The 14285-nt window shown below is 36.6% G+C and overlaps 1 protein-coding gene and 1 pseudogene across 2 annotated transcripts in view; both read left to right on the top strand.

Moving 5' to 3' along the window:
- The window catches only part of CD96 (CD96 molecule), a 90136-nt gene extending 76117 nt beyond the window's left edge, over positions 1-14019 (top strand). For both annotated transcript variants that reach the window (XM_055316229.1, XM_055316228.1), the window contains 4 exons: positions 7350-7415; positions 8188-8277; positions 11688-11811; positions 13728-14019. In XM_055316229.1, coding sequence (XP_055172204.1) covers positions 7350-7415; positions 8188-8277; positions 11688-11811; positions 13728-13836 — 389 coding nt within the window. In that variant the 3' untranslated portion in view covers positions 13837-14019. The remainder of the gene's footprint in view (positions 1-7349; positions 7416-8187; positions 8278-11687; positions 11812-13727) is intronic.
- On the top strand, positions 1530-4675 carry LOC129503995 (cytosolic 5'-nucleotidase 3A-like; annotated as a pseudogene).
- Positions 14020-14285: the final 266 nt, after the last annotated feature.

The raw sequence follows: 14285 nt of genomic DNA, 5'->3' as shown, positions 1-14285 counted from the left end.
TCAAGAAAATAAATAATTGCATAGTCATATAATAAAATATTATAGAGCAATGAAAAATGAGTGAATGACAGCATGAATGAATCTTAGTAACATTGTGTTGAGTCAGAAAAGTAAATGCCAGGTGACAATATATGGAATGATATATATATATATATATATATATATATATATATATATATATATCATATATATATATTTTTTAAGATTTTATTTATTTAGAGAGAGAGTGCAACAGGGGGAGGGGCAGAGGGAAAAGGAGAGAGAATCTTAAGCACGCTCTGTGCGAAGAAAGGAGTTCACCATGGGACTTGATGTCACAACCCTGAGATTCATGACCTGAGCCAGACACCCAACTGACTGAGCCACCCAGGCACCCCAGAATGATATTTTAATATAAAATATTAAAGTAAGTACAACCAAACACCATATGGCTTAGGCATAATATGTGATAAAAACTTAAAAATTATATAAGCAAGTGAATAATAGACACAACATTCAAAACAGCATTTGCTTTGGAAGAGGCATACAAAGGATGAGGCAGGGAGAAGACATGATGTTATTTATAGTAGTCCAACAATCTGTGTGTATGAGTGGGGGTGGGAGGGTGTTAAGGAAAAATATATCCAATAATAAGAGGATGTGAAATAGGATGATATAATAATTCAGTGCAATATTATGAAGCCAATCCAAACAATAGCCATAATGTACTAAGCTAGCCAGTACATCTAATTGTAGAGACAACGGTACTGGCTGGAAAATTTTTAACCAATCAGATATAAATTGAAAATAAAAATATTAGGTAGACTGGGGATGAAAGTCCATACTTAATAGACTAGCATTTATCCTATATGGTGTTAACATAAAATTGAATTTGTAATGAACTATGCTGGATTCTCCTTTACCTACACAAGTTTGTCATTCTTTATTCTTGATAGTATAATACAAGTTAAATTCAATCTTTTTTGTTGTTGCTTACCTGCATCCCCAGTGCCTAAAGTAATGCCTGGCATACAGCTGGTGCTCAAAAATATTGTTGAATAGATAAATGAATCAATATCTGTTGGTTATTGGGGGAATTATGTAGCAATGGTGATAAAAGATCATTAGAGGGGCACAGTCAGGTAAGTATCCAACTCTTGGTTTTGGCTCAGGTTGTGATCTCAGGGTTGTGAGATTCCGTCCTGTGTTGGGCTCCATAATCAGTGTGGAGTCTGCTTGTCCCTCTCCCTCTGCTCCTCCTCCTCTCTCTCTCTCTCTCTTAAATAAATAAATACATAAACACATAAATAAAATCTTTAAAAAGTAAAAGATTATTGGACAATATTATAGGACAAATCTGAACTCCAACTTAAATTTATGCTATGGTTATTTATAAATTAACCTATAGTTTCATTCTCAGCAAACTACTTGGTGTCTGATGATTTCCGTTATTTTATTGATTTGATTTTTTGCTGAAATTATACTGAAATGTAAGATACACAAGAACAGGGACCTAAACCTTTTCCTGTCTTGTCAACTGTAGTATCATAATGTCTGTAGCAGTGGCAGGCATACAGTAGGTGCTCAGCAAATATTTCTTGAATAATTGAAAGAGTATGTGTACATATGGGCAAAAACAAGAAAATACACCCAAACGCACACAGTGAAAAGAAATTATCTACTTAATTGGAATTTTTGAGCTTTTTGTTTGCTTTACTTAAATTGTTACTCCAATATTACGTGTGCCCAGAATAAAAAAGAAATCCTGTTCATTCCATGCCTCATATCTTTATGGTAATGTAGAGGCAACCCAAAGTATTTTCTGCCCCGGAAACTAGAAAACTGAAAGGTCTTGCATGAAACTACTTTATAATTTACACAAGTATATTCTTGGTCTTTTTAGTAGATTTCATAATGAAATGAACTATTGCAATTCTTCGTATCTTCTGTCCTTCCCCACTTGAAAACTTCATTTATCCTCAGATATCTCTTTACCATTCTTACCATGAAATAGCCTTAGAAATTGTGAAATCTAGGAAGGCACTCCAAAATCCAACAAACAAAATTTTCCTGGCAGTGAAAACTCACATTCTTACTTATGCAAATAAGGATATCTTGTTTACTAGTTGCCATTTTTAATCCATAAGCTTAGAGAAAAAAAATCCCTGCAGTGAGTTGCTCTATTTATAATCATTCACAAAAACACATTAGGATCCAACAAGTTAATATTGATTGCTCACTCCCAAACAATTTTTGAAACATGTTTCTACTCGTTGGATTGGACTGTAATGTGACATCCAATATTAGATGATGCATTTGGCAAGATTCGTGACAGGCATTGGTAATAGGATTTTTTTTCCCTTCCAGTATGTTTATTTCAATAGATTTATGAAATGTTCACAGGCAGTAAGAGAATGATAATGGATGGATATCTGGTGAAATAAACCCACAAGCAGTGTTTCTATGGCTCTTGCTATTTGTGAGCACATTCTAATGTGATATTTGCTTATACATGCATTTTGCATAGCTTATATGTATTTGAATGTCACAAGAAGATTCTGGGTGCATTGCGCTTACACTAAATTTATAAGTATATGTTTTAATACATTCTTTTGTTGTCATTTTATCAACTTTAGAATATTAGTATCTAATCCTAGTTACATTTGCAAGTTTCCAACTTGAAACAGAAATGCGTATTTTAACCACCTGTGAAATGGGGATACCAAATCTGACCATCTAAATACTCCAAGTGTATAAGGTTAATAACATCCTGGGATATTTTCACATGATCAGGCCATGGAGATGATCAGGCCCTGGAGCAGAAAAGTGAAGTTTAATTACTTTTTTCTTTCTGATTTTCCCTGCCTTCCATCTGGTCCAGTGGAGTCTAAAGCCACATTGAAATCAGTCAGTCTTTCTAAGTTAGACAAGCAGAAAAATGATAGGAGTCTCCCTAGGACCCTATGCCTCCAATTTACCTCATTACCAAAATCAACAAGCTTATCATTACCTCACATACATGTGCGCACACACACACACACACACATACACCCCTGGGCCTCAGAGTACCTCTTAAAGACAGCACTTGGGGTCTTTACTTTGTTCTTTGACCATACATTTCTTATTCTTCAAAATTTATGTACTCTTCTTTGTAAATCTTGCAATTGCATTGTACCCTGTTCCTGGTCCTGGTTGGTTCATCGAAGGCTCTTGGTAACTGTGCCTAATAGTTTCATAGCAACCTCTTCTACTTTGCATAGGCAGGGGGGATGGAGAGGCTGGAGTTGAGGGGTTGAGAGTCAATTACGGGGACATAGCAATGCCAGAGCCTACAGCAATGTTGGGCCCTGCCCCTCTTTCAGGCTATGCTGCTCACCGTTGGCTACGATGCTGATTCTCTACACTCACCACTCTTGCTCTCAAATTCCAAAATCTTATATGTCTTAGGTCACTTCTCATTCTATTTTCCTCTTCTCTAAAACACTGTTCTCCTCCAGTCCTGATACCTAGTTCCTGATTATATCAACCACATATTAAAGATTTGTTTCTGATTGTAAGTTCTAGCTTATGTTAAAATACCAAATTCTGTGGGCTTCATGGGTCTCTCCACAGCTATCACAAAAGCACTGCATTTCCAAAGATCATGAGTGTCATCTTTTTTCATGGTCAGGAAGAGCATGAGGGTCCCATCTGTGAATGAGGTTGTCTGGCAAGAACAAACAGAGTAGCTGGTGCCAGCCTGTGCATACTGGTGTAGAGAGTGTAGGGAGTGGTGCTGGCCCAGTACATTTTCACCCTGAAGTGGAGGATGGGGTAGAAAATCAAGATCACTGAGATTTCCAGTATCCAAGTCCTACATTTCTGGATATTGCTTGCCACCCATGCCATTGTTCCAGGATAGAATCAAGGACAGAAGAACTCAAAATGTCATAAGGAAAATTGGATAACTGAGATACGTCTTGGTAAATGTACATGTAGAAATGATGCCCAAATTCTAAAGAAGTTCACCTTGCACCAAGACCCTGTAAGAATAAAAGAAATTATCTGTAGCTTTATCAAAAAAGGAGCTATCAAACTGCAGATAACCATGGACTTTGCTATGACACTAAATAGATTTTCCCACAAAGGGGAAAGATGCCCAACATGTTATAATATTATTGATCACTGTACACTGGTTACAAATGAATGACAAGATAGTTTTTGCAACAAAGGAAAAATACTATGTTGTCAAAATTGATTATTTTTAACCATAAAATGAAAGTACCCCTTTGTGGTAGAAAGGCATGCTAAAGCACCTATTTGGGTTCATATTTTCGGCTGATAATGGTGATGTATTCAAGGTTATCCATCAAGCTGGGGTTTATCAGCCAAATGTCAAAGTAGTGTTTATTCATGGATTTTGATGAAGATGGAGTCTCAAAAGACTTAAAGGAGAGTTAACTCATGTATTTAGCAAACATAATGGTGGTTTGAAGAACACAGAATATTTAAATGAATTAAAAGACATAGAAACATAATTCTGCTGAGAGACTCTCAAGGAGACTTAAGATTGGCAGATGGAGTGACCAATGTGGAGCACATCCCAAATATTGGATATCTAAATGATAAAAGAGGATGAGCTTTAAGAAAATATATTATGTTAGTGAAATATGAATCTTTAGAAGTAGCCAACTCTATCTTACTTAGGGTTCTATAAATAAGTATTCTTCAGGAAGACCTCTTTCCTATGGGAGTAATTGATACAAGAATTGTTCATCTCTTCATCTTGCTGAAAGAATCTTATGTAAAATACATTCTTTCTCTTGAAGTTTTTTTCTTTACATTACCTAAGTATTTTCAGACATATTGAACTCATCAACTGGAGTCTCCTTTTTCTTCACCTCTCTCAACAGATTCCCCACCATATTTTTTAACAGATTAAAAACAAATCTTAAAGCCAAAATTAGAAAAATAACTCTGCTTTCCACAGTGGGTTCTGTAGTTTAATTTTGTCACACATTTTCTGAGGAGCCTTTCTACACTTGGAGAATTCCTAGAAGTCTAAAAAGGAAGATTTAAAAACTGGTCAAGTAATTTTAAATACCACCATTTTTTGTAATTTGGATGGATTGTGCTGCTAATGGCATCACCAACTCTTGAAATTGTGCTATGCTTGGTTATTCTGCCTGGGGAAAATTAATATTGACCAGAAAAAGTTGGCATTCCTCATTTGGTGAAAAAACTGTTGGTACCCATATGTAACTGACCATTACAAAATGTTCTATGTTGGGGTGTCTAGCAGGCTCAGTCAGTAGAAGATGCAACACTTGATCTTGCCCCACATTGGGTGTAGAGATGATTTAAAAATAAAACCTTTTAAAAATGTTCTGTATTTACTTGCTATTGATAAACATGAAATGGAAAAAAATCTAATACCCACTTCCCTCAAAGGGTTAGCACTTGTTCAACTATTTATATCTTAGCATAAATTAATCACATCCTTTCTTGCAAATAGACTTTGAAAAGATAAAAAAAAAGAAAAAAGGTATCAATCCCTAAAAATAAGAAGTAAAAGAGGCACCATATTGGGCAAAAAATCTTGTAAGCTTATCCAAAACAAATTGCCTTCATCATAATTTTACTTAAATCCAGGCCTAGTTCTAATTTCTTTTTAATTAGTTATTGTTCTTTGTTACTCAGATCCCTACCTTAAATGGCTTAGCCTTTCAAAATGGTCTTTTGAAAAAGGCTCAGTCCATGATCATCTATTGACCTTAGTATTCTTTTTCTTTTTTAAAAAAAAGATTTATTTATTTATTCATGAGAGAGAGAGAGAGAGAGAGAGAGAGGCAGAGACATAGGCAGAGGGAGAAGCAGGCTCCTCATAGGGAGCCTGATTTGGGACTCGATTCCGGATCCCAGGATCACACCCTGAGCCGAAGGCAGATGCTCAACCGCTGAGCCACCCAAGTGTCCCTGACCTTGGTATTCTATTCTAGAACAGCAACAACAACAAAAAGTCAGGATCACATGTGCAGGGTCAGATAACTATACTGAAGATAAGAACGTCACCCTGACCTAGTCAGACCCAAAATAGCTGTGTACAAAACCCCCCTTATCTCTGCGGTGACCTCAAGTCAACTAGCTATGACAGACTGTATTGTGAGCAATCCCGGAAAGCACTGAATTGCACCTCTCCTGAAGGGCCTGATCACATACCTTTGTCTGCAGCTGCAACTGCCATTGTCATCTAGGGGAAACCAAGAAAGAGGAGGACTAAGGGTTGTTGGTTTTTTCTTAATGTTTGTTTTGGTTTGCTTTGGTTTTTTTGTTTTGGTCTTGACACACAGGAAAGCACTTAACATAGAAAAGCATACATGCTAATGTTTTAAATAAATGAACATAATGTTTTTCTACTGACTGCAACTCCTTGTAACTATAGCTATTTTACTTTACACTGCATTATAGGCCTGTTATCACATACAGAAATGCAGAGCCTGCCAAGAAGTAGACCTTTCTTGCCAGAGATGGGGAACTAAACAAAATGAGTTGATAGATCTACTTCAAAAAACATAGGTACTGCCCCACTCAAAGGGAATGTTTGCTTCTGAATCCATCAAGATGACTCAATGCAACAGCTAGCAAGGCCTATGACCCAAGAGGCCTGATAATTCACTGTTGACATCATTAAGTTTTCATAGCCAAATAAGAATATCGGCTTATCCACATGTACAAACTATTTTGTTCCTTTGTACATGTTCTACCAAGGTCTTCAAAGTCCTGTTGGCACCTTTGCTTGAGTAAAGGCCACCATAACACACCTGGTTATGTCTCCTATGTATTAGGTGGACACCAGAACAGTTACAACACACTCTCTGTGACTGGAGAAACCTCTCCTAATGTTGTGCATCCATTCCTGCCTCCTGCTTCTAAGTGGCCATAATCAAAACCTTCCCTATTGGAGACATCAGGATCACAAGTTTTCACTCAATTCCCACTTTATTTTGGGACATTCTAATGTGTGCTGCAGAATAGTTAAGTAATTTCATTTTACATATTCATTAATAATATTTTTTTTTCATTTTATTATTTTACTATAAATTATTAGGTCAAGAAGAGACAATAAAATAACTAGTCTTGGGTCCCTGGGTGGCCTAGTTGGTTAAGCATCTGCCTTTGGCTCAGGCCATGATCCTGGGGTCCTGAGATCAAGCCCCACATTAGGCTCCCTGCTCAGCGGGAGTCCGCTTCTCCCTCTCCCTTTACACTTCTCCCTGAGCTTGCTCTCTCTCTCCCTTTCTCTCAAATAAATAAATGAAATATTTAAAAATAAATAAAATAACATAACTATTCTTATACAGGTTGACTCTTCCAATATCTTCTTCCTTTAGCAGCTTCATGGATGCCCAACGAAACATATAGTTCATCCTCCTCAGGGGCAAGCTCAACAATTCATGGTGAGTACTTGGGAAATACAGAAAAGAAAGATAGTAGTCTGCTTTATTTGGGCAGAGGTGGAAAAACAAAAACTGGTTCGAAACTCAGATAGATATTGAAAAGTGTACCTTGATGATGAAAATGACAATGAATAGAACCAAAATTTTTCCCAGCCATGGTCTTCAAAGAAGATAGTCAGAAACCAAGTCTTAGATTTTTTTCTCTATTTTATTTCAAAATGAAATCTATAAAATAGCATATCTTGGATAATTAAATACATTACAAAGCATTTAAAATTTCAGTTTTCCGTTATAAAATGAGATGATTTGTCAACACGGATTTGTCTGCTAAGATGGAAGTTTAATTGACCTTATCCAATACGTCATAGTAGGAGAATCGGTATTTTGATTGACTGGATCTCTGGTACCCTGGGAGAATAGAGATAGGTTCCATTTTTCTATGGTTACAACATAAGACATTTTCCTATAACTACTTAAATTTCTCATGGAGATTCTTTAGCAGATATTGTTTTGTTCGGTGTGCTATACAGCTTCTTTTTTCTTCTTTAAACCAATAGAGAATTTCACTCTTTTGGCGGTTGTTAGATTCTAAGGTCCTAGCCTAGCTGTAAATTGGTTCTTACTAAACCTTATACATAGTACTGTAGGAGCATTTAGGCCATTAAAAATGAGCTCTTCCTAATGGCAAGTGAAATACAATAATATTTTACACCCCTCAATTGGGTTGAGATGGCTATTAGGATTAGTTCAAATATCCCCTGTGTATTCCTAGGTGATGTCTTCACCAGCACAGCCAGAACATTTTCAGAAGTTCCCACAACTGCCAATGGATCTACAAAAAATATTCACATCCATATTACTGGTGAGTCATTTACTTTTTTCTAAATACTGTGTTTTCTCACTCCATGAATATTTGCTGAGTACCTACCATTTGCCAGACACTGTACCAGTTGTTGGGTATACACTGTGAAAGAAGTAGATCTTTCTTGTCTTATATACAGGAGAGACCTTGAAAACACTGGCCTTCTGAATATTATACTCTATTGAAGATGATAAATATTAAGTAAATAGTCATATAATTAAATTTATTTGAGACAGATACTGTGATATAGTATAAGGTTTGTCAGAGTGTAACAAAGGATCTGATATTAATAGGAAAGGAACCTCTGAAGATATATTTAAATGAAAATCTGAAAAATAAATAAAGATTAGCCAGGTGAAAAGTAGTGAGAAACATTTTATCCTATGAAAATATATCTTGAGACAAGAAAGATTGTTAGAACAAAGAGTATTTCTATAATTAATAAAATTTTGTCACTACTGAATATAGTTTCTTGTTTTATATCATAAGAGGTCAAGACCCTCCCAGCCCAGGTCTTGATTGTAAGTTCAGAGGCATAATCAACTCTTTCACTTCAAGAAGTGTTCACTTGACTGGTGAACACTCCACTTGATTATTTACCTTATTCTGTAAGGAAAGTCATCCAGTCCTCAGATCACTGGAGCATTATCCCGCATACAATGTGGCAATAGAACTGAAGTCCTACCAATGTCTTTCAGATTTTGATGCTTTAAAAAACTGCCTAGTTCAAACATGGAGCAAGATTGAAGCTTTGCTTCTCCACTGAGACATTTCTGAAGTCAATGGTCTCATTTTCTGTATTTGGTTGGGAGAAAAAATTTAAGCATTGGTTTAAGACCTATTTAAAACCTTTTGTTCTTTTATTTCTCTGAAACTTTAGGAGTAAAATGTTATATCCCTCCATGTTACCAGTGTAGAGCCTAGTAAATTTTGACTTGACTAAAACAGAATTTTGTGTAGTTTTGGGTTGACTATTTGTAAGATTGTTTCTTTTATGATCATAATACTCTAGTCTTTAACAGTTCCACTACTACAATAAACTAGTGTGAACTAGTTAACTGCACATACAACATAGCGTATGGGTAGGTCTCATAGGAGTACATGGGCTTCCAGAGTACCCTCAGTATATGCTAGGCCGAGGTTGGGTGAACATCAGGAAGACTCCAAGACTCTAGATTGTGTTGTAAACATGACATCATATTGCCACAGTCCAAACTAGGTAAAACAGAAAAGATTTGGTAACTAATATTTTGAATCTGGGTTTTTTTTGCCTATATATTTTGAGGCTTAGCTTCATAAAAAGCACTATAATAAATATGAGGCAATGAACAAAATTAAAAACCTAATATCTACCTACAATCAGTTGACAATCTAGTTGAAACAATGAAAGAAAATCAATCCGGGTAATTGTGATACAAAATGGACTTTTTGCCGAAATGGTCTACATAATCTCAAGAGCTATCCATGGGGCGCCTGGGTGGCTTAGTTAAGTGTCTGCCTTTGGCTCAGGTCATGATCCCATGGTCCTGAGATCGAGCCCCTTGTCAGGCTATCTGCTCAGTGGGGAGCCTGCTTCTCCTTCTCCCTCTGCCTGCTGCTTTGCATACTTGTGTTCTCTCTTTCAGTTTTCTGTCAAATAAGTAAATAAGTAGATAGATAGATAAAATCTTTAAGAAAAAAAGATCTATCCATAATGTATGGAATTTCACTGGGGTGTTGTTAGAAATAACAAAAGCCTAGAAACAATTTAACCCTCAAACATTAAGAGACCAATTAAATAAGCCATGATACATCTATACATTTGGGAGCTATCCACTCTTTTAATCAAATAAGGTAAATCTCTATGCACTGCCTGTGGAAGTATTCCAAGAGCATTTTTTTTAAGAAGAAAGAAGGCAGGGACAGAACAATATGTATAGTATGCCCTCATTTCTAAGAAGAGAGACATATATTCATGATACATATGTATGTTTATATATGCATAGAAAATTTTCAGTGTGATACATAATTATCAAAATTTATTGCCTCTAATATGGATAACTGGCATCCAAAATCATAAGGACACTTCCTTTTTCATTACAGTTTTATATTTCTATGCTGTTTGAACATGATTGTAAAATGCTTTTTAAAAATGAAAATATTAAGTAACTATGGAATTATAAACATTTCCTTTTATTCTATACAGTAGAATCAGACAACCTTATTTCTTAAGAGAGTCAATCTTTTTCATTCTTCCTTCATATTAGAAGTAAAACAGTCCAGAATATGATATTTACATTGCCTTTGGTCTAAAATCAACAATATCTGAAAGTCTTTGATTCACACAATTTGACTTGGTGTACAAATGCTAAAAATGTAATGAATTGAGTGTGGATATAATCAGAAAGGCTAAGATAAATCAGTGCATGTATCAGCCACCAATGTAATTTCTGCCAGCCCTCTACTTTTGACTCCCTCCCTTTGCAGACCATGGAAAGAGCAAAACTAACTGGTTTCACTTTTATCCCTTTTGTCACTTCTCTTTCTATTGTGGATACATATAGGAGAAAAAAAGAAAAAGAGGGAAGGTGGTAGAAAGGATTAGAAAAATCCCTATTTTTGGGGCAGCCCAGGTGGTTCCAGTTTAGCTCTGCCTTCAGCCCAGGGCCTGATCCGGGAGACCCGGGGTCGAGTCCCACGTCGGGCTCCCTGCATGGAGCCTGCTTCTCTCTCTGCCTGTGTCTCTGACTCTGTGTGTGTGTGTGTGTGTGTGTGTGTGTGTCTCATGAATAAATAAATAAAATCTTTAAAAAAATCTCTATTTTGGATATCATTCCTTGAGTGACATCTAAATTAAAAGTCTTGGATGATGGTGTTTTGAGCACTACAAATCTAAAGATAGTAGCCAAGCCTTCTCAGTTTTGGATTTTTAGGGCATCGGAACATTAAAATGTTAAAATGCTTTTTACTGTTTCTTCCTCTTCCTAATACACTAATATCCCTTAAAGCATTTGATGATTCCTTAAAGAATAAGAGAAGACAAAACTAGGCCATTATTTCACATATAAAGTTTCCTTTACTGGAGTAAATTTGTTATACAGATTTAAGCTTATCCCTTTTATTTATTCATTCTTACAAATGACATTTCATTGGCCATTATGTGACAGAAATTATCCAGGGCCTTGGGAAAAAGAAAAGAAAAAAAAAAAGATTAGTTCTGGAAAATTCTAACAAGGAAGACATTCACCAAAAAAGTTAACTGCAGACACACAAAAACAGAAGTAAGAACAAGGCATAGATATGATCGCAGAGCATGATTGTGGTCATGATGGCTGTTGGAGAAAACAGGTAGAAGAGACAGTTCAATTCATCCTGCTTTCTAATTGCCAAAGTTTGGCATTAATGTTTGTCTCTCTTTATGCCCTTTGCAGGTATTTCGGTTAATAAACCTAAAGATGGAATGTCCTGGCCGGTGATCGTAGCAGCTCTGCTCTCTTTCTGCATAGCATTGTTTGGTCTTGGAGTGAGAAAATGGTGTCAATACCAGAAGGAAATGTGAGTATACTGAATCTGCAGGAACAGGGATACTTTTTCAGTACAAAATATGCACCCAGCACTTTAAATATCACTCCTATATGAAGTTCCTCTCACACAGAACTGTGGAAATGAGGCCCAGAGAAGCCCAGAGAAACTCCCCAGCTTGCCCAGGACCATCCAGCTGGGATGAGTTGCACAACTGACTCAGTGTCCCCCTCAATCTATTCGGTCTGTGACAGTCTGGAAGAAGTCAGTGGGCATGAAATGAGAACTGAGCCTTGCCTCACCTCAAACACTAAAACTGATTTTTCTTTTAATCTTCATTATTTTTTCATTTTCATGCATCTCTGAACTGCCTGGGCCCAGCTGGGCTCAGATGCTCAAGTGTGAAATTGACTGAGAAAGGTAATATTAAGAAACTCCAGCTGCTTTTCAGCAGAATGGGCTTTTACCATCCTTTTCCTTTTTCCCTAAGGATAGAAGAAAGTAAACTGTGGGTTACCCCTCTTTTGTCTTATTAAAATATTTTCCAAAAATCTTTTCCTTCCACTCCACAATCTGAAATGGCATTTAAGATTAAGCTTCATTTTTCTGACTTGGCTATTTTGGATCCAGATTAGACCATGATCAGAGGAGATCCCTACAACACACAGATTCCTCTTCCACTTCTCTTACTGCTACCATCTAAGATGCCAGTGACCACTGTACAGTACCTTCTACTAAAAGTAACCTCAAAGACTCTATAACCATGTGAAGGGAGTATTTCATGGTGAAAAAAAAAAAACCACTAAAGCAGTAGTCAGAAATCCTGGGCTCTTATCCAAGGACTATGCTTTGGCTACCATATGACCTTGAGGACTTTATAATATCCCTGAAAATACAGAAGTACAAATTTCTCAGAATTCTATCTATCTTTTGAAATATATTGTTGGCACCAAAGCATCAGAAAAACAGGTAATAAGCATTAGATATTTTTATTAAAATATTAAAATGGAAATCTGAAATTTTGAATTGATTTTTTATCACTCTGTATTCAAATGTTTGTGTTATATAGAGATGAGAATATCTCTCTGTGTGTGTGTGTGTGTATGTGTGTGTGTGTGTGTATGTATGTGTGTGTCTTTCTCTATGTCCATGTCCATGTCCCTGTCCATGTCCATCTTTCTGGAGAAATTAAGGTGCTATGGATTTACCAACAAAGGGTAGAGGTGTTTGAGTCAGGGATAGAAATCTGCTCACAGATGAATTTCCATGTCTTGATATCAACAGATCTGGAGCATTTGTACAGCTAAATCCCAAATTTACATATATGCCTTGATGCACTTCAGACAAAGAGATGTGTTGTGCTAACATAGAACAGTACTGTAAGAATGTTCACTGATTCAAATGTAAGGGATTCCGGCATTAACCTTCTAGTACCAACCAATTCAAGGATTCAGAAGAGCTTTTCTTCCCACCTCAACCCTATCCTCACAGTATACAGTGAATGTGTGGGTGAAGGCTGGGGGTAAGGTTGGCAAAGGGATTATTTGAAAAGATTCACTCTTCAGTCCCAGAATTTAAAAATTTTGTCTCTGGGGGAGTGTGTTAACCCACATACGAGAAACACTTCTATTAGGAGGCAGTTGCTATGGAGAGTATGGGTTCTGGTTAAAAGACCAGAAAGTTGCTGAAGACCTTGAGCCTCACTATTATCTGTAGAATGGTGAATCCCATCCCTAGATACAAATTAAATAATGTTATGATAAAAATGCTTTGCAATCTATAAAATACCATAAAAAAATTAATGATATTATCGTAACATGGCTAATGAGCAGAAGGAAAAATTCTGAGGGGACTGGTGGACATATCTCTTTCTCTGTTCCCTACTTTCCTATTTCCTTGGATCATTGCCTCATATTCTTAGCATTGAAAGAGTGATGTTTTGTTCCTAGCATGGAAAGACCCCCGCCTTTCAAGCCACCCCCACCTCCCGTCAAGTACACTTGCATTCAAGAGTCCATTGGAAGTGATTTGCCTTGTCATGAGTTGGAGACACTCTAGTCTCTTGAGACTTTGCTGACTAGAACTCTGCTAGAATCCTCTGAGAAGGTGGATATTGTGCTTTATTAATATAATTGCCCTCTAGCCAAGCCTGTACTGCAGCTGCGATGGATGTCAGAAGAGAATGACCTGTTTCCCAGCAACTCAGCTTGTTTCATCTGCACATGCCTGAAACTGAGCAAGAATGAGAGACAATGTCATGCTCATACCCAATGCGATCTGTAGGAATTTTCTTGATTATGTAAGAAGTGCAAATTAGACTGCTGTTATTAAAAAGTACTTGCAGTGTTTTTATTTTTCATTTTAGTTCTCTGACTGAGGTGACGACAATGGTTTCAAGCATATGTCCAAGCCAAATCCTCTTCTATCTGGGCATCTGCCAACATTCTAAACTATTTGCCAAAAGTATGATCATCTCTGAGGTTTGTTGCATTCCCTAGGAAAATTAC

Source organism: Nyctereutes procyonoides, unplaced genomic scaffold, assembly GCF_905146905.1.
Source record: "Nyctereutes procyonoides isolate TBG_1078 unplaced genomic scaffold, NYPRO_anot_genome, whole genome shotgun sequence".
Classification (NCBI taxonomy): domain Eukaryota; kingdom Metazoa; phylum Chordata; class Mammalia; order Carnivora; family Canidae; genus Nyctereutes; species Nyctereutes procyonoides.
The sequence above is the reverse complement of the archived record's forward strand: the minus strand, read 5'-3'. Positions and strand labels throughout refer to the sequence as shown.